The sequence below is a fragment of the Erithacus rubecula genome, assembly GCF_903797595.1.
Source record: "Erithacus rubecula genome assembly, contig: scaffold_104_arrow_ctg1, whole genome shotgun sequence".
In the NCBI taxonomy this organism is placed as follows: domain Eukaryota; kingdom Metazoa; phylum Chordata; class Aves; order Passeriformes; family Muscicapidae; genus Erithacus; species Erithacus rubecula.
The window spans coordinates 467014-493790 of record NW_027636365.1 but is presented as its reverse complement, the minus strand read 5'-3'; the positions used below and the strand labels follow the sequence as shown (position 1 = coordinate 493790).

The 26777-nt window shown below is 47.2% G+C and overlaps 1 protein-coding gene across 1 annotated transcript; it reads left to right on the top strand.

Moving 5' to 3' along the window:
• Window positions 1–20377: 20377 nt before the first annotated feature.
• On the top strand, window positions 20378–21310 carry LOC306815164 (olfactory receptor 14A16-like; the record flags this gene model as incomplete). Its single annotated transcript, XM_079331794.1, has 1 exon — window positions 20378–21310. One exon carries the CDS (start codon window positions 20378–20380, stop codon window positions 21308–21310), a length of 933 nt encoding a protein of 310 aa, XP_079187920.1.
• Between the last annotated feature and the right edge of the window lie 5467 nt (window positions 21311–26777).

The following is a 26777-nucleotide window of genomic DNA, read 5'->3' as shown; positions in this document are numbered from 1 at the left end:
TGGAAAGTGCTCTGATCCACGGGGCTCCATGTGAAGGCTGATGTGACACTCAGGTTTGTCATGTTTGTCATGGTTTGCTTTTGTAAAATGAGCCCCAGGTTGGATTTGGTGCTGAACCCTGGAACCTCAGGACCTGAGAGGAGATTGCACAAACCTTACCACGAGCCCACGGCAGAAGAAAAACACAAAGTGTCTCCAAGCATGAATGGGACCCACTGAGGTCCATCCCCAACACAGGCTCCTCATGGACTCTATGGTGGAGAGAACTGGAGGCCATTATTGCCCAAAAATGTCTCAGAGGTTCTGAGAAGAAAGGAAAAAGGAAAGTACATTAAGAAACTGAAGTACCTTGAAGTATTAATGAGCCCCACTGAGTGTTGTTACTGAGAAAGGCTCTCAAGAGACTAATTAAAACAGATAATTGGAGGCCATGATTGCACAAAGCTCTCAGATACTGCAAGGCAAGAGCAAAACCCAAAGTCCTTTGAAAAACCTGCAGTCCCTGGGAGCATGAAGGAGCCCTCAGGGCCATTCCTGACCAAGGCTCCCCAGGGACTGGTCCCAGCAGATCCCTGAGGCCACTGGGATGTGGGGGGGATGCTGAGGGCAGGACAAGGGGTGACAGTGCCCAGCCTTGCTGGGGCTGTGCCAGAAGGCCCCAGTGCCTCTGGACAAGGTGTCTCCTCCCATCCCTTGGTGGCACAGACCCTGCTGTGTCCCAGGACACCAAGGCTTCTCTTTGTCCCCACCTATCATCTCTGCCTCCAACTTCCTGATCTAACTGGAACCTGGGGACACTTTCTCAGTCTTGTCCTTCCGTGGGACCAATAAACGGGATCATAAACTTTGGATTTTGATTTTGCATTAATTTTCAAGAGGTTTCCTAACAAACCATGGCTGTGCCGCGATTTCCCTCTGGTCTGTTGCACTTCAATAGGAAAGATTTCAACTCCAATTACAGAGAAATACTTCAAAGAGCTTCTAAGAAATGCACATTCTTATTTTTAAGAGTGTATTTTATATTTTTCTGTTTGGAGTAGAAATGATTGCAGCATTCTGTGACTGATGTTGATCCAGGGTCTCACCTCAGGATGTCTGGACTGCTCAGAGAAGCTGTGCCTTGAGCTCTGACCCAGTGTGGACAACCTTACTCTACATTCTCCAAGCCCATCCTGGATCTTCTCCCTCACCTCAGAACTGCTTTGCATGGAGAACTGGAGCATTCAGAAAAAGAAATGTTTTTCCATTTTTTTTTTTTTTAAAGCAATCTACAGCTCCTCATTTTCCCCACTGCATGCAGACACACTCTTCAGTGGTGTGTGCCAGCCCAAGGTGCCACCAAAACCACCCCAGAGCTGCCCTGGGCCAGCTGTGAGGGTGCATCATCATCCCAACCTGCATTGGGCCACTGCCAGGGGCTGTGGCCATGGACACTGCACTGACCCCACTGCTGGGTTTGGGGCCCACGGCAACCATGAGAAGTTCAAGTTTTCTTGGAAACACTGGGGAGGACTGGGACATACTGGAGGACATTGGGAACACTGTGGGGAACCCAGGAGGACATTGGGGCTTTCAATGGATGACACTGGGGGGAACTTGAAGGGACTGGGAATAAACTAAGGTGTATTGGGAGGGACTGGTATGTACTGGGAGGGACAGGAGGGGCACTGTGGATTTACTGCACTGTACTGGGCATGACATGGGCTGTACTGGGAGGGACTGCAGAGGTTGAATGGGCTGTTTCTGCCTCTGCAGCCTCCCATTTGTTGAGTACCCTGCCCATCACTGCCTGCAGCCAATCAGCACCGGGGATTGGGGCCTCAGGGTGGGTGCTTGGTGTCGGTGCCATCTTTTCTTTTTTTCTCTAACTCCCATCATGCCTCAGGCCCGAGAGAGCCACATTGGAGAGCGTAAAATTCCTGCCATGCCCTGTGCCCTAAGGTGTTGGTTAGAGCTCCCCAGGCTCCCGCCAAGTGCTCCTGAGCTGCATACATTCCTTCCTGAGGACCCGAAGTTGTGGTTTGGATGCAGAAGTGTCCCCCAAATGCCTCCCCGGGCCCCCAGATGCCCCATCTGTGCCACTTCCGGGACTACAGCTCCCATCATGCTCTATGGTGAGAATAAACAACCAATGAAACATTGCTTACAACTCCCATGATGCTCCACGGCTTATCAAACTGTATTATACTTTCGCCTACAATTCCCATGACCCCCCGTGTTCCAGAGAGCCCCGTTAGAGCCATGAAAGTGCACACCCAGACCCCAAAGGGCCCCAGATTTCCCTCCCTGACCTACAAGTGTCCCCTTGGACACCTGAGGGCCGCTCCGAAGCCCAGATTTTTTACTCAGCATTCCTAAGTTATCTCTTAGTACCCAAATTCTCTTGAGATGCCCCCAAGTGTCCCCCTGTCCCTCAGCTTTCTTCTAAATTATTTCTTCAGACCTAAATCTGTTTCGAATGTGCCTCAGAAATGTCTCCTTGGACCCTGAAGAGGCCACCTTGACCCTGTCTGAGAAAAAGTTGATAATAAAGATGACAAAATGACTACAAATATTACAAATTATCCTAAAGAGGGAAAAATAATAACCAATAGAGATCAATTAGTCAATTAAGGGAATTTTGTTACTTAGAAAAAATGACTAATAATTTATTTGGTTGTTAATAATGTAAAGATTATTAATATAAGCATGAGGTTAAAATGTAGAGAATACTAACATGGAAAATAAGAAAAATATAATTTTAATATTTATTAATGTTTTTGTTATAAAGAGAAATTTATGAGGATTATTTTTATTTCTGGTTGTCAGTCCCAGGTGGGAGATATCATGAGATTGTGAGGGTAGGGGTGAGGAGCAGGTGGTCCAAACAGGATCATCCTGCAAGGGGCTCATCCTTCTCTGTGTCCAGACCCTGTAAGGAAACATTCAGCAGCAAGATCACTTAGGAATTCTTCTATCAGTTTCTCTCTGAATTGAAAAGTAGAAAAATACTCCCTTCATGAAAATAAAGTCACAAGATGCACTTTGAAATCTTCCTCTTAAACAGAACTCCAAACTGACTCCAAATAGCAACACAAGTCCTGGAGACTTAATGACAATGGAAGGAAAGCAAAGAGTTCCTGAAGGCTTCCTGTGTTTTAATGATCCCTACGGTGGATTTGGGGCTGAGTCCAGGAGCCTCAGGAACTGAGAGAAGGTTGAAAAAGAATCAGAAGAAAAACTCCAAGTGCCTTGGAGCATCCCTGTCCCCACTGAGGGCAGGGACTGCCAAAGGCTCCCCAGGGACTGGTGACAGCAGATCCTTGAGGGCAGGATTGCAGGAGTCAAAGGCTATGAGCAGGGAACTGCAATGATAAGCAAGGCCTGGGCTGGTTGGAGGCAGCAAAAAGGCCAAAGGCTGAGCCCAGGCCTGGCCCAGCAGGGCCTGTCCCTCACGGGTGGCTCAGGGCAGTTCCTGGTGCAGTGGGATGGGAGGGACAGAAAGGACAAATGGTATCACACTGCAAGCCCTGCCAGCCTGCTCAGGGAGGGCCGAGGCAGCAGCAAAGCCCCTGCAAGGAAAGTTCCTCCTGTGGGACTCCAGAGGCGCTGCCCAGCCCAGGGTACAAAGGCCTGGGTGCCTCTGGCCATGCCAGCCCTGCCCAGCCCTTGGCTATCTCTACTGCAGCCTGTGCCCCTGTGCGAGCTGCTCCTCTGCCCTAGCTGGCTGCACACGCCCATCTCGCTGTGCCCCCAGCATTTCTCAGCCCAGCATTGCTGTGCCCTCTCTGGGCTCCCTGCACCCAGCGCTGCCGGCTCCTGGCACACAGAGTCATGGCATGGCCCAGCCTCAGCTGGGACACCTCGGCCACCAACATTCTGCCCTGGCATGGACTTTGCTGTTTCCTCACCTCCAGGCTGATCCTTCCAGGCTGCACCTTGGGGAGCTTTCCTTGTCTTACCACTCCGCAGGAAAGCTCTGTCTCCTGCTGCTCACAAACAGAGGAGGGCTGGTGGGAGACGTGGTGGTCAGAGGCTGTTTGGGACACAGTGACCATGAAATTACTCTGGTTTTTAAACATTTTGTGAAAGAAGGAGAGACATCAACCAAACTTCTGCACTAGACTTAGAGCAGATTTTGGTGTACTGAGGATGCAGATTTCACAGGTACCAAATAATTTACTGAATAGTTTAGGGAAACAGACCTTAAAAACAAGGATTGTAGAAGTGAGGGAAACACTTCAAGAAAGAAATATTGAAGGAGAAGGAACAGTCTGTACTGCTGAGCCAAAAAGTGAATAAGCTGAAAAAATGTTTGACCTGGCTAGGTATGGAGGTTTTTTGAGGAACTCACGAGGAAAAAAAGGGTGCATCACCTTTTGACAGAGGGGCACATAATTTAGGAAATGTTTAAGGATGTTGTTTGGCCTTTGAAAAAGAAAATGAGAAAGGTGAAACTCCATTAGGATTGAACTTCTCCACACCTGTGAAGGATATGAAAATGTTTTTAACAGACTTTAGTGACAATAGCAGGGAGAAGGAGAGCCTGCTTTTTTAATGGGAGGCGATATGCTTACCATGCACGAGGAAAAGGCTGAGCTACTTAACCCCTCTTTTGCCTCAATTTTCAACAATAAGACAGGTTGTCCTCAGGGCAAGTGTTCTCCTGAGCTGGTAGATGGAGACATGGAGCAGAACAGCCCCCCTGTAATCTAGGAGGAAACAGCTGGGGACCTGTGAACCATTCAGATACTCACAGGTGCCTCTAGGTACAGATGGGATACGTCCTAGGGGGATAAGGTAACTGCCTGATGAGCTCCCCGAGCTGCTCTCCATCATTTCTCATCAGTCCTGGATCACCAGGGAGGTCCCAGAGGCCTGGAGGTGCCAATGTGAGCGCATCTTCAAGAAGGGCTGGAAGAAGGATCTGGGGAAGTCCAGGCCTGTTAGCCTGACCTCGGTGCCCAGCAAGGTGGTGGAACAGATCACCTTGAGTGCCATCACATGGCACCTACAGGATAGCTGAGGGATCAGAGTCAGCCAGTGTGGATTTCAATATCTGCATTGATGATCTGGATGAGGGCATTGAGTCCAATCAGCAAATGTGCAGATGACACAAAGATGGGTGTGAGTGTAGATTTGCTGCAGTGTAGAAGGGCTCTGCAGAGGGACCTGGACAGGCTGGATCCAGGTGCAAATCCAGCCATGTGACATTTAACAAGACCTAGTGCCAGGTCCTGCACTTTGGACACAACAACCCCTGCAGTGCTTCAGGCTGGGGACAGAGTGGATGGACAGTGGTCAGGCAGAAATGGACCTTGGGGCACTGATGGACAGCAGGCTGGATATGAACCAGCAGTGTGCCCAGGTGGCCAAAAGGTCAAAGGCACCTGGCCTGGATCAGAAATGTTGTGGCCAGCAAGAACAGGGGTTCTGCTGTGCCAGCACTGTTCTGCCCCCAGCTCTGCACAGAGACACTGCTGCTGCAGCTCCAGAGAAGGGAATAAAAAGGAGGTCTCAGATGAAAACTCTGCTCGGAGATTCTTTAGTTCTCTGAAAGACACCGAGAACACACCTCCTCATTAACATAGTCCGGAGCCACAGTGAAGGTGGAGAGAATCAAAATGAGAAATTCCACAAAGGGATGGCTTTATTTTGTGGACAATATCAGAAAATTAGGATACAGGACAAATAGAAACCCACAACCAAATCAAAACATACTATCGAAGTGGACTTTTATTACAAGTGATGTGCAGAAATTAGAAAAGAAATTTAACATTTCTGAGATCACACACTCATCAGTTTCCACAATGCAGCTTGAGTTCCTGGTTCCTCAGGCGGTAGATGAAGGGGTTCAAGGCTGGAGGCACCACCGAGTACAGAACTGACAGGACCAGATCCAGAAATGGGGAGGTGGTGAAAGGGGGCTTCAGGTAGTATAATGTGCCAGTGATGAGGAACAGGGAGACCACAGCCAAGTGAGAAAGGCAGGTGGAAAAGGCTTTGTGCCGTCCCTGCTCAGAGGGGATCCTCAGCACAGCCCTGAAGATCTGCACATAGGAGGAAACAATGAAAACAAAACAAAAAATTGCTAAGGAAGAATTGGAAACAGAAATCCCAAGTTTCCTGAGGTAGGATTTAGAGCAGGAAAGCTCGAGGATGTGTGGGATGTCACAGAAGAACTGGCCCAGCGCAATAACTTGGCACAGGGGCAGGGAAAATGTATTGGCCATGTGCTGAAGAGAATTGAGAAAGCCACTGGCCCAGGCAGCTGCTGCCATGTTGAAACAATAATCTTAGAGAATTAGGATTTTAGTTACCTTGCTGAAAATAATTAAAAGTTAGAAGTTAGAAGGGAGTAGTCATCTGAAATTGAAATAATTGATTGTCTGTAATTTCACGTTTGCTTAGCTGCACTTACAATGGGAAAATATGAAATTAGTGAGCAGATCCAAAGGAATATATACAATGCAACCAGAAATCCATTCTTTGTAAAATTGGACTATCCCCAGAAATCATTTATATTGTCAGTGATAGAAAATGTCAAGAGTTAAGAGTGAGGAAGATTCGCCTTACTTCCTCCTTTTAAGACCCCTCCCCATGAAAACGACCCCAGACTTAATTTAAGAAGTCAATCACGCATGCTTAATAGCGATTCAAGCTAATTACCATAGGAAGTGAAAAATGGGAGGGGCTGTTATTATGAATATGTATTTGTTTGAATCCTTACTAATCCTAATAAAAAGACTTTGTGATCACCTGTGATTTTGCAGTGAGTATTAGAGGATTACCTCATGCTGGTACCCAGCGCTGAATAAACATACATTTTCTAACTTTAAATTGTTAGAGAGTCTTTTGTCCGTCACAGTTGAGTATCGGTATTAGACCAATACTCATATTTTGGTAATTCAGTTGGCAACTCTGGTGGGACTCTGTTCTTGCTGGCCGTGGGGCCAGCAGGGTTTGGGATCCCTCTAGGGTGCCCACCTGGGATCTCCCTGGGAAGAGGGTTCCTTTTCCTCACTGGCACCCTGGGGAGCACAACTAGAACTGTCAGAGATACAGACAAAATAAGTGTTTCAAAATTAAAGATAGGTACATGTAAGACAGGCAAGCTGGTAAGACGCTGCAAGATGTCGAGCGCATAGTGAAAAAGCCTAAAGTGGATTTGTTTGTAAGTTTCTGTGGAATTTGGTTTTGGTTTGTGTTCCAGGTGGGGCTTGTAACAGCTCCAGGAACACTTGCCTTGTAGTGGGGGACAGCAGCGGGCCAGTCATGGCCCCAGGAGCAGAGCTGGTGCGGCAATGGATCAGCAGAGCTCAAGCAGTGGCAATAACAGCATTGCCAGTATTGTTGTGGTACAGGAGCAGTGGTGGCTCCAGTTTAATTTGTTTTAAAGGTGGCATGGTGGTAATTTTCAGTTTGGGTCACCAAGCTTGTGGGCATCGGTTTGTGGTGACTCCTTTTGTGGGCTTGATCACAGTTTGTTTGTGCCAAATCTAAGTGTGTGTTTGAGCATGCAGCTTGTTTTTGCGAGCTTTGTGTGCTTGAATTGTGGGTCAGTGGTGCACTGTATGTGTTTTGGTTTGTGTGCTTTTGGGAGTGTGTTGTCAGAAGTTTTGCCTTGATAAGATGCAAAAACTTTTGAGGTTTACACTTGCGTAGTAAATAGGATATTTACGCCCAGGAGGGCAGAGGAAATTATAGCACTGGCATTACGCTTGAATTTGTGAGCTAGGCTGTAGGTGTGAATTTTGACTGTGTGCAAGTAGAAAAATTGTGGATTTGCAAAAAAATATAGTTAGATTTTTATGAAGCTTTAAAATTTTTAGTATGAAAGGTGGTGTTTTGACTAAGAGAGGTTAGTTTCTGAGTGCAGAGAGGTGAGGCAGCAACATGAGCCTAGAGCTGCTTTCTTCCCCCACCACAGAGAAACTGTGTTTTGACCAAAGTTTGATGGATTTTTGCCAGAGCATTGTGAATTTTAACCTAGGTGTAACGAGAGAGGTTTGATACCTATGATTAGTAACTAAAAGGGGCAAGTATAAATTGGTTGCTTTCTAAGTAGACTGCTTAAAAGTGTTTGGTTGCAATATGTGTGTCCCTTACAGCTATTTTAAGTGATTTGCTTTATTGGTTTCCACTGTTGAAGTTTTATATGTGAACTGTTTAAGAGTGTTTGGTTGTGATTTGTGTGTCTTTTTTGAGTTATTTTAAGTTATTTGGTTCATTGTTTTTCACTGTTAACTCTTTATTTTGTTGGTTGCTTTTCTCCCTTCCCCTTTCCTTTGCTGATAAAATTATATGCCAAGAAATAGAAGGTTCAGGGAGGGGGATCCCAGGACAAAAGGAATTTTTCTGTCCAAGACGGGGCTGTGACTGCAATCCCCGAGCTGTGTTTCATTGTGTACTTTGTAGAGAATTATGGGTCAGGCAAGTGTATAAGTGGAAGATCTCTGTACCAAGTTACTGCTAGGTGAAGCTCCAAAGCTGGGATAAGGTTAAAAGGCATTGAGAGAAAAACGAATTTTCAGTATGGGGGCAAGTGAAAGCAAAAAGGTTCCTAAAGGTAGTCCTTTCAAGATGTGTTTTGGCACATTGTAAAGAGTTGGTGGATCATAAGTATACAGAAACTAAAAGAGAGCTTGTTAAGTTGTGCACACAGTGGTGGTCACTTTATAAACTTGAAGAGGGGCAAAGTGGCCCCCATCAGGGATGTTGGAATATAACACTTTGGTACAGCTGATGCTTATCCTTAGGCCTGAGCAGAAGAGACATGAAGTTACTTATGCTGACATGTTTTTCACCATTAGGAATCACCCTGAGTGGCAAAGGTCTTGTGGAATTAGACCACCATCTGACCCTTTAGTGTTGGCTCTCAAAAAAGATAATAAAGCTAATAAGGAAAAGCCCAGGAGGTGTTGCAGCACATGCTCGATAAATCAAAGGTGTACACATCCTAACAAGATATATTGTATGGAGACTGAGGAAGAGGAGACAGAGGAATTGCTCAGACCACCCCCTAAGAGACAAGGAAGAAGGAGGGTGGTAAGGGAAGTAGATTTGGAATTGCCATCAACTTCAGGTTTTACCCCTGCTTCATTCCCTACTTCCTCCTCACATGAGAGTACAGTAACAAATATGGGAGTTCCCTACGTTGCAGCGGCCTTGTTCTGGTTCAAGCCCGGCACGGCGACCTAAACCCCAGGGCCACTCGGTCCATATGCTCCAGACACCAACTTGGTGGACAGCAAAATGGCGTTTATTGAAGAGTCACAGGGTTTTTTATAGCTTGGTCTGCTAGTGTCATTTCCTTCTGCTCACGTCCAGCTGGGTGAGGCCAGGCACGGACCAAAGGTCTCACTGCACGGGGGGAAGGGGTCCTAACTGACTGTACAGCTCGAATTCTTCTGCTCGCTCGCATACACCTAACTCTTCACACTAGCTCCATCCTCCTGCGGGGCTCAGGGCCTGTTCCCAGATATGTGCTGGGCCCTGCCCAGCCTCTCTGCTCACCCACAGCCAGACAGAGCCCAGGGCAGGACTGTCAGTGCAGGCCCACAGATGCCATGGGCTGTGCAGGAGCTGGCAGAGGCTGCCCAGCAGGGAGGCCATGGGGCACAGATTCCCCAGGGCTGCTGTGGGCACCATGGCTGCACCTCCAGCTCCAGAGGAGATGTGACAGAGTGGACTAGCTACAAATCCTGCTGGATTCTTTATTGTGTTTGCTTATACAGGTGACTTGCATCCACAGGTAGAGGAGGTGTTTAGTGTCAGATAACACTGGTAGAGTGGAAAGACTAATATTACTTAGCTGAAAAATTATTTCATGCATAATACACCATGAGGAAAAAAAATGGCGCATATGATCAGAGGAACATCTGAATTTTTCAGAGGATGAGAGACTCATTGATGTTCTAGTAGTCAAACCTGCTCAAATACTTTCCTCAGGCATTCTTTTAGATGAGAGGTGACCACTAGAGAACACGAGCAGCCAGAGATCTCTGTCCCATCCTGCCCAATTTCATATGGAGAACCCTTGAATATACGGAATTTTTCAGGGGCAGTATCAATTTCGGTCATCTGCACCTGGTAGGACAGATGGTTCTTTTCCATTGGAAGGAAAGCACGGGGCTCCAGTGCTTCAAGGGCTGATGAGAAGAAACCCTCAACTAACGAGGATCAGTGAAAATTGCCAGGTGGCCCCCAGGAGGACCAGACCAGCCAGATCTGTTCCATGTCCTGTTGGTTCCACGAGGCCCCCCAGTGTCACCTTGTTTCTGCAGCGTCACAATGGCCCCTTGATTACATGAGTCCCCGCAGTGCCACAATTTTCTCCATGATTCCATGGGGCCTTGCAATGCCACTATGGTCTCCATGGGTCCATCCTGCCCTGCAGGATCACAATGGCCCTTTGGCTGCACAAGGCTCTGTAATGCAGCAATGGCCTCTTGGTTCCACAAAGCCCTGCTGCTTCACACCTGCCCCTTGGGACCCTGCGGTCCAGAGTGCCACGATGGTGTCCTTGGTTCCACAAGATTCCACAGTGTCACAATCACCCCTTGGTTCCACTGTGTCTCCACAGTATCACAATGGCCCCTTGGATTCATGGTACCCTGCAGTGTCACAATGGTCTCCATGATTCCTTGATGTCCCCTTAATGCCACCACGGTCTCTATAGGGAGGAAACAACTGAGCCCCAGTGTTGCAGGGGCAGATGAAGGGCAGTCATGAGATGCACTGGGGCAGCCAGACTTGATGTATTGGCAATTTTGTCTGATAACCATCTCCAGATATATGAAATTTCAGAGGTGGAATGCCAATTTTGGATACTAATGCCTGGAGAAGAAAGACAGTTCTTTTCCATAAGAAGGTGTTTCAGAGGCAGATGGAAGGCAGCCATCAGAGGCTAAAGGCAGCCTAAACTCTGTCCTGGCAACTTTTGTTGAAAAGTAACTCTCGAATTCACAAAATTTTGGAGGTGGAATCCCAATTTTGGCCATTTCTGCATTGATGAGAGGGTTGGTACTTTCCCATAGGAAGGAATGCACTGAGCCCCAGTATTTAAAAGGCAGATAGGGAGAGAGGTGGCTCTTGGAAGGCCAAGCCAGCCAGACCATTTTGTCCTGGCAGCTTTTGCCTGGGAGAAATTTTTTGGACATACAGAATTTGAGAGGCAGAATCCCTATTCTGACCATAGACACCTTGACAAGAACCATCGTTCTTTTCCATTTGAAGGAAAGCACTGAGCCACAGTGTTTCAAAAGCAGGTGAGAGGCAGAGGCCAAGGACAACCAGACCTGTTTGTCCTTGCAGCTTTTACTTGGGAGTAATCCATGGATGAATTTTAGAGGTGAAATCCCAATTTTGGCCATGAGCACCTGGTCAAGGTGAATGTTTTTTTCCATAGGAAAGAAAAGTGCGAAGCCCAAATATTTTGGAAGAAGAAGAGGGGTGAGCACCATAGGCCAAGCCAATCTGACCTGTTTTTCCTGGCACCTTTTATCTGGGGCAATCCTTGGACATAGGGATTTTTGGAGGTGCAATATCAATTTTGGCCATGAGTGCCTGGCATGGAAGGAGAGTGCTTTTCATTAAGAAGGAAAGCACCGAGCCCCCGTGTTTCAAAATGCAGATGACAGCCAGCTGTCAGGAAGCCAAGGTTAGCCAGTCTTGTCAGTCATGGCAGCTTTTGTCTCGGAGTTATCCTTGGATACAAGGAATTCTGGAAATGGAATCTCAAATTTGGCCATGGGTGCCTGGATGTTAAAGGTGGATTTTTTTCCCCATAAGAAAGAAAAGCACAAGGGTCCCAGTTTTTCAAAGGCAGATGAGAAGTAACCCCTGGGTAGCTGAACCAGCAAGATCTGTCTGTCCTGACAGATTTCATCTGGGAACAATCTTTACATATAAGGAAATTAGGAGAAGGAATCCGAATTTTGGCCATGGCCACTTCAACGAGAAGGATGTTTCTTTTCCACAGGAAGGAAATCACAGAGTCCCAGTACTTGAGTGGCTAATGAGCAACAGTCCTCAAAGTGCCAAGGTCAGCCCAATCTGTCAGGTGGCCCAAGGAGGCCCATCCAGCCAGACCTGTTACCTGTCCCCCTTGGTTCCATGGGGCCCCAAAGTGTACCAGTGTTCTCCTTGTTTCCATGAGTCCCTAAAGTGTGATAATACTCTCCTTGTTACAATATTCTCCTTGTCACAATGCTTTCCTTGCTTCTGCAGTGTCACCATGGCCCCTGGGCTCCATGTGGCCCTGCTGTGTCACAATGGCTCCTTGGTTCTACAGCCCCACAACCTCATCAATGACCTTTGGTTCCATGGGATCCCTGAGTTTCACAATATTCCCCCGATCCCATGAGGCACCAGAGTGTCACAATGGTCTCTTTGGTTCCATGAGGTTCCATGGTGTCTCCATGGTGTCCTTGGATCTCCTTCTGTCCTTGTCACAACTGACCCATGGTTCCATGAGGTTCCACAGTGTCACCATGGTCACTGTCAGAGGTTGAATGAGATCAATGTCCCAGACACCTCGGGATGAGCTGTCAGTCAGTCAGACAGTGGGCTGGTGCTGACCCAGGCTCTGATTTTCTGGACAATCACAAGTCCCACCTGGGAGACCCACGAAGACCCAGGGACTTTAAACATGGAGCAGCCGCTGAGCCCATGGATTGTATCCTGCCTTCTGATAGGGTCTGTGTCTCAGCCACACACACATCTCCTCACCCGAGGAGATGGTAGTCATGTCTGTGTCTTTCTATAGAGCTTCTGTCTTTCTGTCTCTCTCTCTCTCTCTCTTCTCTTTCTAATACGCTCTATATGGAACAGTTCCAGGTACCAAAGAAACTGAAGTGTTTAAAGACTTCTAGGTTAAATGAGGTAAGATAATGAAGTTCCTGCTATGGTAAGTGTTTTATGTTGAATTGGATATGGTATTCAGTCCTTTTCAAGAGTTCCTTGATTTTATATACTTTTACAGTTAAGTTTTTGTGCTGTTTTGATGTCTTGAGAATATCTGGCTGGGGTTTCTCCTGTGCACCAAGCTCGAGAAAAGGAACCTTTGGTCACCCCCAGAAGTTCAGTGTTCTGGGATGTTACAGCCCTGCAGGCTCACAATGGCCTCTTGTTTCCATGGGGCACTGCAGTGTCACACTGGCCCTTGGTTACATGAGCATCTGGAATGTCACACTGATTTTGGGAATCAGGAATTGACAGCAAAATTGCAGAGTGTATGTTTCATTTCCAGCTGGGAAACATGGGGAGATATTTTCTTCAAACCATGCGTACCTGGTCAAGACAGGTTCCAGGTGTAAATACACATTGATCCCACAAGCCCACATCTCCCTGCCCACCCATCTCTGCCTTTTCCCACTTTGCATTATAATTATGTGCCACAGTTCCTGCTGTCATGTTTGGTGGTCCTTGGGATGAAGGCCGTATTTCTTCCTTGGTGATTGCTGTGCTGTTTGACCTCTGCTTCTGGGCAGGCAAAGTGCAGGTCTGGCTATTCCTCAGGTTAACCTGACTCACCGAAAACCACTTGTCTGGTTCTGGATGGTTTTGGAGCCACAGATTTCTGCTTCGTTCAGGCTTGTATAATACCTAGGTCTTGCTTTGCTGAGTTTTCGCAATATATCTTATCTCCACATTTTTTTCCTGGCAACTAAGTTCCTGTGTGCTCTGTTGGAAACTGTTTCTCCATGTGATTTATTTTCCCTCCACATGCTTAAGCATATTATAGGCTTCTAAAATCCTGAATTTTCACAAAGGTATATTTTCCCATATCACAGATCCGAGGAAACAGCAGCAGTGCCCGATCTGATCCCTGACTCTGGGGTTGGGCTGGACAAATGACCCCCACAGCAGCAGCAGCAGCAGCAGCACATGGAGCTGACTTTCAACACAGCCCCTGCCACTCTTCCCTCCCGTGTGCAGTGGTGTCACTACAGCCTGGGGCACCTGGGAGCCCCAGTGCCAGCAGGGACTTGAGATGGCAGCCCTGGACTCCTAGAGTTTTGAAGGTAACAGAAGTGGGGTCTCCCTGTCCATGTGTAGCTTCCAGATGGAAAAGGCTGCTGTGAGCAGGCAGCTCAAAGGCCACAGAAAGGAGAGGCTGGTGCCCTTGATCTGTGCCAGTTCCACAGTCCTGGGCAGCAGGCACCGAACACAGGGGGAACAGAGGGCACAGCAAGAGGGACAAAACCAGTCAACGTCAGAGACTGGGAAGAGCCAGAGCTGGAAGCAGGAACAGCTGCTTCACTGCACTCTTGGACAAAGCTCTTGGCTGGTTCAAAGTACTGAAAGGTGTGAAGGGCAGAGAGGAGACCACAACAAACAATGCTCCTGTTTTCACAGCCTCCCCTCTTAGTGTCCCAGAAGGAATTGGATGAACTGTATTCTTCTCTGCCAGTGTCTCATTCAACATGAGCATCTTAGCTAAAGGAGCTGAAGCTTTAGGCCACAAGAGGTGACCAAGGGGGGACTTTTGGACCAAAGTAATGCTGCCAACATGGACCTAGCTGAATCCAGCAGGTGGAATCCTGGAATTATCAAATTCTTTCTGTTGGAAAAGACCTCTGAGCACTGTGAGTCCCGCTGTTCATCCAGCACCGTCAAACTCAGCACAAAACCACATCCCTCAAGTGTCAAGGCCTGGAAGCAGGCCCGGAGCCAAAGGTGACCTCTGGATGAACCTTCCAACCAAAGGTTATCATTGTATACACTCATTAGGAAAATGTGCATGGTCATTAGTGATAGGTGTATCAACTCATTAACGAAACATATATTGACCTTTTTGTGTTTAGAAGCTGCACAAAGCTATGAAATCTGATATCTGACCTTGTTTTAGGGTGTATGATCAAAGTCAGCTTCCTTGGTTCCTGCTTGAGACCTGGCCAGGTTTGGGGGGAACTGAAGAGGAGAATGAAGACAGAAGGATGTATAGTAAATGACACTGATTCCTGAACTTGGTCTCTGTGTCTCTGTTGCTGACCCTGCCTATTGGTAAAGCAAAGTTGGTGTAGTCTGGCTAGATCACCACAAAATGTTGCTTTTTGTATGTAAATGTAAGAAATCAGTCCTGTCTGAAATTCCCAGGTAGAGGGAAAAACTTCCCTAGATTTTGCTGCCTCTGGAATGGGCTTAGGTCAGAGCATCATGAGAACAATGGAGAAGTCAGCTGAAAGAAGCTGAACCACTGGATGTATTTAAATATGGAAAAATGGAAAGAACTTGTGTGTTTGGGAAGATAAGGATGATTTTTATTAACAGCATCTCAAAAACAGCACCAACAGAGAGAATGATTTCTGCCAAAATGCTCCCATATGGAGTGACAAAAAAAGCTCTTAATCTTGAACTTGGATTCATTTCTGCAAAGGAAAGAGTAATATTATAATCAATAATTATACATATATTTAAGTGTTATGTAATATATTAATTATATATATGAATATATATGATATTATGTATATGTATATGTATATGTATAATTAAAATTTCATATATGGACTTTCGCATATATATAATGGCATTTTAAAATAATACTCCAAGTAGTAATTTTTTAACTTTTAATGCTCAGGGATGTAACACTTAATTATCTACACGAAATTACTGTCTAGGACCCAAACATCACTGGTGAACTCTGTGAGATTGTACAGAGCAAATCAAAGAGGAATGGATGAAATTGGCAGTTTTTACAGGGTTTGCTGACACTAGAATATGGAATGCTTTGTATGTTCCTGTGAAAAATAAAGTGAGTAAGACTGCTGGGTTTTTCATACACCAGACCACCCACAAGCTGCAGCACTGATTGCGCAGATGAAGAGGTTGCTAATAGAGCAGTTGAAAAAAAAATAGGAGATGGAAATGTATTGCAGTGAAAATCCCATCTCACAGATGTGCTCCATACCCTTAACAATGGGCCCACTGGGAATGGAAACCCCCCTGGATATGCATGGCTGCACCCAGTTTGGAAATACAGCCATGGGCAGTGAGACTTGGACTTCTTGGGAAATTATTCTGGGTGTGATGGCCCTTGATAGGACCACCCCAGAGGCCGCAGGGCTGGACCTTTATGCATTAGGACTAGTTAGGATAAATCAGAGGCAAATGAGAGTTATCAATACCAGAATAGGTATTCAGATTCCTTCTGGATGCTTTGGTTTGATAAATATTCACTCGAGATTGGCCTTCAAGTGTTCATGTCTTGGGAGGAGTAATTGGTGCAGATTATCAAGGAGAAATTTAAGTAATTCTCTTAAACAATAGTGAAGAGTTGGACTATTCAACCCCATATTCACTTGTGGAAGTGCAGCCTAATTATTGACATGGCAGTTTTTAAAACAACTGTGAAAAAAGGACATCTACCTCAAATCTCTGCTGTTCATGGAGATAAAGGGTTTGAATACACCAGTCCTAATACCAGAGTCACAGTGTGGGTGCAGAGTCCAAATGACCCTCCCAGGCCAGCTGAAGGAACTGCTCTGGAAAAAGACAACACTGTGTGAATCCTGAAACCTGGGTGAGAAGGATGAGAATATGTCCCTGCAGCCAAGTGTTCTGTGCCAGAACAAGTGGATGTTATAGGATATTGTTTTACAGTTCCTGTAGCACCGAATCTCTGTGTTTGCCCCAACAGTTCTTTGGAAAATGCTCTGATCCACGGGACTCCATGTGAAGGCTGATGTGATACTGAGGCACTTCCAGACAAATTCCATCCAGGAGTCTGGGTGCCCTAAGGGACTGGGACCTGGCACCTCTCCAGCCAGAGGGGATAGGACCCCACCAAAGTTTGTCACTCACAGATAGCGCGGGAAAGCTAAACAGCAAAGGGCCTTGGGGGCATTATTTTGCAATTAAAAAGGTGTCAGCTCTGGGGCAACAGAATTATTGTTCCTAACCAAAATGAGATTGCGGAAAAAAGAATGAAAAACTGTCACTAAACAACTATTCATGCTTGTAAATCGTATCTTGATAGCTAGAATTCTTGTTTGCCAGAAAAATCTCTAGAGTTTTATCAAGGATTAGTCATGAAAATTGTCATGAAAATGTAAATATAAAGTAGACAACATACTCAATCTAACTAATTGCTGGATATGTTCTGAACCAGAGGAAAATTAAGGCAGAGGCATGGTCTGTCATGTTTGTCACGGTTTGCTTTTTAAAAATGAGCCCCAAGGTGGATTTGCTGCTGAACCCTGGAACCTCAGGGCCTGAGAGGACATTGCACAAACTTTACCACGAGCCCACGGCAGAAGAAAAACCCAAAGTATCTCAAAGCATGAATGGGTCCCACTGAGGTCCATCCCGAACACAGGCTCCTCATGGACTCCTTGAAAGAGAAAATTGGAGGCCATGATTGCCCAAAAACCTCATAGAGACTCAGAGAAGAAAGGAAAAAGGAAAGTACCTTGAAAAACTGAAGTACTTTGAAGTAGTAATGAGGCCCACTGAGTGTTATTACTCAAAAAGGATCTCAAGAAACTCATTAAAGCTGATAATTGCAGGCCATGATTGCACAAATCTCTCAGATACTGCAAGGCAGAAGCAAAACTCAAAATCCTTGGTAAAACCCAACCAAAATTCCCAAGATCGGTCCTTGTTTTTCCTATTGCCATGCCCTTAAGCCAAATGTATTCTTCCCCTTCAATTGTCCCTCCTAGAAAAGCAGGCCCAGCATGCCTTGTGCCTGTGATAAGACTTCACAGGTACAGCAAAACTTGAGTTAAAACTTTTGGTATCAAGGCCAAGACTTTGTGTGGCCAGGCAGAGGGAGGTAGGACGCAGAGCTGCCAGCAAAGGAAGGGGCAGCAAGGTGGGGCAACCAGGGGATGACGACAGCCTGCAGGGACAGAATGGCAGGGAATGGACACCGTAGGACAGCCTGGGCTGCACAGGGCACAGGGGTGGGCAGCAGCTGAAAGGCTCTGCCAGAGCCAACTGCTTCAACACTTGGGCCATGGCTGCTGGCCCTGGGCCTGAGGCCAGCAGGGGACAAGTGAGCCTTGCTGTGCTGGAGCCTCATTGCCTCCTTGTCCCTGCTCAGCAGACTGGCAGGGGCTGCCACATGGTCCTGTCCTTGACATTGTACATCCCCAGAACCCAGTGACCCAGGAAGACCCCTGAGCAATGAGGGAGGGACAGGATGTGCCTTGCCAGGGGCTGGACACAGGCCTTGACCCTTTGCATTCCTGAAGCACATCCAGGTTTGCTTAGCATCAGAGACACTTTTCCCTTGTTTGTCCCCACCTGTCATCACTGCCTCCAGTGCTCAACTCTAACTGCAACCTGGGGACACCTTCTCAGTGGTGTTCCTCACTGGGACCCATTAAAACTTCAAGAAACTTTGGAGTTTCCATCTCAACTTGAGTTCTTAAAAAGTTTTTTTAAGAATCTCTCAGGGACTGAGTCTGATGTAAACAGTACCAAAGCCCTTAGAGGATCATTAAAGTCTATGTGCTGTGTCTGTGCTGCTGAGCTGCGCTGAGCTCCTGGTACAGAGGCAGCTCCTGGCTACCATGAAAACATTCAAAAAGACATTTCTGCTGGGAAGTAGCTCCTCGTCCAGCCCAGCAGGGCTGTGTGCACTGCCTGCAGGCACTGAGAGGTTAGAAGCCAGGCACAGACAGGCTAAACGCAATCAGGACTGGGAAGACATAGAGCTGAGACATCATTTGGGAAAACATCTTTACCACTTTCTACATGGTGAGTATGTGGGGGTAATGATGCCTTGGGTTTTAGCTTTTATATTTTCCAGATTCTCCACTGTTTAGTCAGTTACTTGGCAACTTCATATTACATGTTAGTAAGTTCTCTTCACGGGCTAGTTAGACAAAGCAATTGATTCACTGCTGGAGAATCAAGTACAACAGGTACCCAAAAATCATAAACAATGGCTAAGGGCAGAGGGCAAGCCAGAGGGCTGAGTCTCCATTAACTGTGACTGTGTTTAGATAATTGATCCCAAGATGCAGATGAACCAAACCTTATTGAAGTGTAAAAAAGTTGTGACCAGTATCCATCTTTGACTTAACTTGGATGTAGCCCCTGCAAGGCTCCTGCACTGCCCAACATGTACCCTTTGAATAAATACCTGTTTTATTTCGTTTTTCTGTCTAGTCTCTGTTCCAAGTCAGCCTTTCCAGGAATCGATTCCAGGCCAAAATCCCCTGTGCTCCAGGAGGAATGATTTAGAGCTAGCACATCCCACAGCCTGGACAATGTGTCAGGGGGATTCTCCCAGTTTCTCTGAAGCAGAGGATAAGGAGGAGGAGGAAGATGTTCTGCAGAGTGGGGCTGCCTAGGGCAGTGTTAGAGGGACAGGGCAGGATGTATCCTGCTGCCAGGGAGAGCTGCAAGGGCTAAAGATGGGGCTGCAGCCAGGGCTGCCCAGGGCTGTCCTGCACAATAGCTCCTGCAGGCCTCAGGGCTCTTGGCCAGCTCAGAGCATTTGACACATGCCAGGGACAGCTCTCAGCCTGCCTGGCAGCTTCCCATACACTGTGGGGAGAAGTTGGAGGTAGAAAGGAGCCACCCCCATCAAGGCAAATTCCTCCTGCTGTGGAGATGGTGCTGCATGGCCAGGGCTGCTGTCAGCTTCCTCCTCAAGGGAAGGGAAAGGGGCTGTCAGGTGTGTCTGTGTCACTGAGACCACTGCACTCTCCCACTGGGCATCAGCAGATCCTCCTCACATCTCCCTCACAAAGTGCCTCCTCACCTTCCTCTCCCTACAGACAGCAGCAGCAGCACCTTGGCTTGCAGCATTTGTGTTTGTCTGCGATGTCCTTAAGGCCCTGCTGGCAAGGAGATGCCCCTGGGGAGTGCTGTGTGCTGGGAGGGGTGTGCAGGGCAGAGCTGAGCCCCCAGCGTTGGGCTGGGCTCTGGGAGCACTGGCAGGGATAAGGTTTAGGCAGAGAGAATCAGATCCCAGTAGGCACAACTCCAGGCATCAGAGAGCTACACCAAACCTGGATAGCCCTTCCTGTCCAGCAACACAGAAAAAAAAGGTCAGAAGTATTTAAGGATATTTATTTTTAAATTGGACATTTGAAGAAGTCCAGTTTATTTTTCAAGCCTTCTTTAAGGGCTATCACCTTAAGTAGAGGGAAGTGCAATGAGTATAGGCAGTTATTTGAAGCTAGGAATTCTCCCTGCACTGGAGCACAGGAAGCCCTGTTTTCCCTCTGAGCTTTCCCATTTTCAGGCTGAGATCAATGACGAAGATGGGGTAGAATCGCAGCAGTACAAAATGGAACTCAAAAAGGATTAGTGAAGTTCTGTCATAGGAAAAGAAGAAAATCTGATGGGATTCCTAAGAAAATAACATATGATTAATTCAAGGAAATCTGCCCCAGCATGTCAATGTTCTCTTTCAACAGTCAACCAGAAGGAAGAAATGTCCAACAGCAGCTCCATCAGCCTCTTCCTCCTGCTGCCATTGGCACACACGCGGCAGCTGCAGCTCCTGCACTTCTGCCTCTTCCTGGGCATCTCCCTGGCTGCTCTCCTGGCCAACGGCCTCATCATCAGCACCATAGCCTGCGGCCACCACCTGCACACTCCCATGTTCTTCTTCCTGCTCAACCTGGCCCTCACTGACCTGGGCTCCATCTGCACCACTGTGCCCAAAGCCATGCAGAATTCCCTCTGGAACACCAGGAAAATCTCTTATGCAGGGTGTGTGGCACAGGTGTTGTTCTTTGCCTTTTTCATTTCAGCAGAGTATTTCCTCCTGACCATCATGTGCTACGACCGCTACGTGTCCATCTGCAAACCCCTGCACTACGGGACCCTCCTGGGCAGCAGAGCTTGTGCCCACATGGCAGCAGCTGCCTGGGTCAGTGGCTTTCTTACTGCTCTGCTGCACACAGCCAATACATTTTCCCTGCCCCTGTGCCACGGCAATGCTCTGGGCCAGTTCTTCTGTGAAATCCCACACATCCTCAAGCTTACCTGCTCACATTCTTACCTCAGGGAACTTGGGGTTTCTGTTTTCAGTATCAGCTTAGCATTTGGTTGTTTTGTGTTCATTGTTTTCTCCTATGTGCAGATCTTCAGGGCCGTGCATAGCATCCCCTCTGAGCAGGGACGGCACAAAGCCATTTCCACCTGCCTCCCTCACCTGGCTGTGCTCTTCCTGTTCCTCAGCACAGGCACATTGTGCTACCTGAAACCCCCCTCCATCTCCTCCACATCTTTGGATGTGGCCCTGTCAGTTCTGTACTCAGTGGTGACTCCAGCCCTGAACCCCTTCATCTACAGCCTGAGGAACCAGGAGCTCAAGGCTGCAGTGTGGACAGTGATCACTGGACAATTTCAGACAAAGTAAACTGCGGTCCAGTTTTTAAAAATTACTTGCTGTAAAAGCCGTATTTAATTGTTCCTTTTTGGCTTGGTTGTTGGTTTCTTCTTTTATTCCATTTGTTTTAGTTTTATTTTATGCAATATTTAACACTAGGAAATGCTATTGCTTGTATCATTTCTCATTTGATATTTCTCCACATTTTCTTTGTCACACAGTCTGTGTTAATGAGGAACTGTGATTCTGGAGGCTTTAAACAAACTAAAGACTCTCCCAGCAGTTTTATACAATGCCCCCTTTATTCCCTTGTCTGGAGGTGCAGCAGCAATGTCTGTGTGCAGAGCTGGGGCAGATCAGTGCTAGCAGAGCAACTGTGCCCAGCAGCAATAGCACTTGGTGTTACCAGTGTTGCCGTCCCGCCCCTCCTGTTGCTGCCAGAGCTGAGTGCTCTCAGGGCCAGGCACAGCCCTGGAGGTGGCAGTGCTGGGGCTGCAGCAGGGACAGGCCATGGGCACTGCTGGGGCAGTGCTGATGCCTCAGGGCAGGGCCTGGGGACTTCAGTCTCCTTGGCCAGGCTCTCTCCAGAACACTTGGCCAGGCCAATTCTGAGCAGAGAAAACCCCTGAGAGCAGCCCCAGGCTGGCCGTGGGCAGGCTGAGGGCAAAAAGCATGGCTGCTGCTCTGCAAGGGCCCTGCAAGGGGGAGACCCTGGCAAGGAGCAGCAGAAAAGAGGCTGATCCATCCCCACTGCACTGTACAGCCCAGGGCAGCATCCCAGAGCGTTGTCATGCACCTGCCAACACCATCCCCCCTCAGCAGCCCTGGCCTTTCCCCCAGCTCACACAGGTGCCGCATCCTTGTGGGCATAGACATGGCAGCACTAGCTCAGGAGCCCCTGTTTGCATTGCACAGAGCAGGCGTCAAAACCCCCATGGTGCTGCTGTGGGGAGATGGAGCTGAGTGAGCACAAATGCCATCAGCCCCTGGGGCCAGCAAGGGCTGGAGGATGGGAGGGAAACAACTCAGGCTTGTCATGGCCTCTGCAGTCAGCCAGAAAGTTTGTTCCCATGAGCTGTGAGTTTGCTGTCCCACTGCAGATGTTGTTGCTCAGAGCCAGGGCACCCTGGCAGCCAACCCCAAAACAACTCTGAGCATTTCCTTTGCTTCACCTTTGCTTTCTTTACTCTCTCAAAATTCTGATTTTTTCCTCTTTCAAATCCCTGTCCCCTCCCCTACAAATAGCCCATCCCTGTTTGCCCTTTCCTCTCTGGCCCCACTCCCCATTTCAGTTCCTGAGTTGTGTGAATGCCCCTTGTACAGCAAGATCATCCTACAAGTGCTTCATGAATTTTCAGCAGGGTCTTTCAGTGCCTCGTGCTGCTCTCTTGCCAGAGGCACCACAGGCCAGGGGGCACATCTGGGCTGGTGTGTCTGGGTGTGGGGCTCCCTGTTCTGGGCAGTGAGGAGGGGCTGGAGAGGCTCTGCAGGACTAACAGGATGGGCTTTGGAATCTGTGTGGAGAAACTGAGGCACCTGGGCTGCTGGGCCTTCTGAAGAGGAAGCCCAGGGCTCATCCTGCAACTGCTCCAGGGTGGTTTCAGAGAATCATAGAATCAGCCAAGCTGGAAAAGACCTTGGAGATCATCAAGTTCAACCTGTCCCCAGACATCACCTTGTCTCCCTGAGCCTCCTCTTTTCCAGAATAAACAACCCCAGCTCCCTAAGCTGCTCCTCACAGGACTTCTTCCAGACCCCTCACCTTCCTCTTTGCCCTTCTCTGGACACTCTCCATGCCTTCCATGTCCTTCCTAATTTGGGGATCCCAGATCTGGACACAGCATCAAGGGGCTGCCCAACCAGTGTCAAGCACAGGGGAAAGATCACCGCTCTGCTCCTGCTTTTCACTACATTCCTGACCCAGGCCATGAGCCACTGGCCTTCTTTGCCACATGGGCACTGCCTGCTGTCCATCAGTGCCCCTAGGTCCCTTTCTGCCTGGCTGCTGTCCAATCACTCTGTCCCCAGCCTGGTGCACTGCAGGGGCTGTCGTGGCCAAAGTGCAGGATCCAGCACTTGGTCTTGTTAAACCTCACCTTGTTGGATTTGGGTGCTGGATCCAATCTGTCCAGGTCCCTCTGCAGAGCCCTCCTACCCTCCAGCACATCCACACCAGCTTTGTGACATCTGCAAATTTCCTGATGGTGCACTCAATCCCCTTCTCCAGACTATCTATAAAGATGTTAAAGAGGACTGGGCCCACACTGATCCCTGTAGGACACCACTGCACACACACTGGATGTGGCACCATTCCCCACCACTCTCTGGGCCCGGACATCCAGACAGTTCTTAGTCCAGGGAATTGTCAACCAATCTAAATCACAGGCTTCTGATTTTCTAGGGAATGCTTTTTGGTGTCAAGGGCTAAAGTTCTGACAGACAACATCCACAGACCTCCCTGCATCTACCAGGCCCTGGCAGAAAACTCATGGTGGGCAGCAGCTGGGCAGGAGGCAGATGAGTGCCATGGCAGCAAGGCAGGCTAGGAGCACCCAGGGCTGAGTGACCAGGACATCAAGGACATGAATTATCCAGGTCACTGTGACACGATTTGGGTTCCCCAGGGCAGGAAAGATGTCTGGCAGCTGCAGCAGGGTGAGGGAAAGAACCCAAGGTGGGGCTAGAGCACTTTGGCTGTGAGGAGAGGCTGAGGGAGCTGGGCTTGTCCAGCGCAGAGCAGGGAAGGCTGAGGGGCTCCTCATGCCAGCCTGGCTGTGCCACCCAGGAGCTGATGGAGAACACAGAGCCAGGCTCTTCACTGGGGGACTGGGAGTGGGGGGAAGACGAAATGGTTGGGTGAGTGTCACAGTCCGGCCAATTCAAGAGCGAGTCGCGACTGGTTCTTTTATGGATCTTAGAGCGCAAAAGACACAGCAGGGGACAAAACCAGTTTACTTCTACAGAAATGCACTTTATTTAGTGCCAACCAAAATGCTATAGTGGGACAGAGAGAGAGAGAGAAGAGAGAGAGAGAGAGAGAAAGGGGGGTTGGGATTATAGCTAACAAGATGGGCAGACAAATCCTCGTGGAGCCAGCCAGTAGATGTCCGTTGCCGTCTGGGGAGATCTCAGTGGTCTCCTTTGCGAAAGTCACTTTTATAGTCCTTTCCCAAAGCGAGTGGCTTCTGGCCAAAAGGTGGTAAGATTTATGGACTATTGCATGTAGAGCTCGTTACGTGGGGTAACAGGTGGAAACAGGACGCTTCAAGGCACATCAGACCATCTTCGTCGTCATGAACACACGCAGGGCAGCCCATACCGACCAGTGCATTGTCTTTCATCTGTGGGAGCCTGTTGTGTAAACTCCCCGTGACTAGTTGTCATGTGAAATCAGTCCTGGTAGGCATCACCTGCGTAACAGTCACTTGGCGTTCCTCCCAACCCTGGGCAGTGCAGGCCTCAGGCGAGGGTTGTTGGGCTGAAATCGACGAGAGGCTCGGACGTACTCTCACATCACCCTGTGACCAACGAGCGTCGCTGAGAAACTCCAGCAGCATGATGTTGTGATCTTGCAGCATCTTCAGGACCCGCCCTTGGTAGCACATCCCGGGAACAGGAAAAGGGAAAACAAAAAAAAAACCCGGGGATAAGAAGGAAAGGGAAAAGAAAAAGGAAAAGGAAAAGGAAGGAAAATAAACAGGAAAATAGTGAAAAATATTCACAACAAAATTGATTAAAATAAATTTTCAAACAAATCAGAATGATATTAGCTTTGAACAATCAAAATTAATCAATAAAATAACATCCAAACAATTAAAATCAAACAATTAAAATTCAAAACAAAATCAATAAAATGACATTCAAACAATTAAAATTCTAACAATTAAAATCAAAATTAATTAATAAAATAATTTTCAAACAATTAAAATTCAAACAATTAAAATTAAAACAAATCAGTATCCATTATAATATGTTTTTATGATTAAAACAATTATTCTCCCAAAACCATTTTAATCAGAAGCTTAACATTACCAAAACTGATTATACCAATCATAACCACTAACAACAATTTTAATCAGTTTGCTGTTAAAGGCCTGACTTTTACTGCGTGTGTAATTCGTTTGGTGTCAATAACTTTAGGGGTATCTTTAGCAAATGGAATAGAGATTAAATTATGTGCTTCCATTGTTGATGCCAATTGTGTCAGCCGTTTTACCGTTCTCCAATTCAGGATGTATAGAATGACTGACAAAACAAAACTGATCAAAACCACAATCAAAAGCACAATAATGGGATGACACAATTTGTTTAGGATGCCAGTAGCAGTAGGTGACCACCCAAAAAGATTATCCCACCACCTAAATTCAGCATCCCCTTTTACCCTTCCTAAAACCCAATGTATTTCTCTCACATCCTGATGGACTGTCACCAGGGTCTTCTGCCCATTTTTCTTGATTTTTTCCAAGATCCCAATTAAGTCCTGGTAAAGCAACAATTGTTTAATCAAAGTGAGGTTCATCCCGATGGGAGCATACACTAACTGATGAATCAGTGTAAAACTGGATTGCAAAAGGTGATAAGACATAACTGGAGCAGTATAGGAAAAGTCACAGCCCATGACTGTGGTAAAATTACAAACACAAAAATTTAAATGATTTTTTAGATTCACTGTTACATTTTTTACAAACAATAAGTTGCAAGCAGTTCTCACACACACACATCCATTTCCTATGTACACCAGCACTGTTGCAGGAGTCTCATCGAGGTGTATTTCAAAATGACAGATATTTTGCTCTGTGTCTAAACAGATGTCTTGGGCCACAATGGCATTGCTTTCACAAATGAAACCCAGTTGCTCCCGAACAACACAAGATTCCAAATTAACAGTTTGCCATTTTTTACCAATTAGAAGGGCCCATTCTCTATGCTCGAAAGGATAGAGAATAGTTCCATCGTTATTCAATCCTAATGCAATGATGGGGTGTATCAAATGCACTGAAGTGTTGCGTATTGTCAGCACAAAGGCTGTGGCTGTGTTTGTGCTGGGGTTGTAGGTAAAGTTTACCAGATTCCACCAGGACTGGTGCTTCCTTTCAAAATCATTAGCGTTTTCCCAAATTATTGTCCGGATTTCAGTAGGGAAGATGCCTTCTTCTCCTTCCCTTATAATTGAGGCAACAACTGTTTGCATCCAAAGCTATGCCTGGATACAGCTGAAGGCTAAGGATATGTTGTTTTGAGCAGTACCTAGAGCATCAATTATCAATTTGTGATCATTTACATTTGTTTTTCACAATTTGGTAAAATGTTTGATAATAACCCCTGCTGCATCCCCAGGGCTGTTAAAGAGGACTGCAGAGGTTGTTTCAATTTGGTCAGGTCTCTGGTGGTGGCAACCAATTTGTTCATTAATACCTCTGAAATAATGCTATTTAAAATTCCCAATCTTGTTCCCACAACACCGGTTATGTCTCTTGTTTGTTTCTTGAAAGAATCC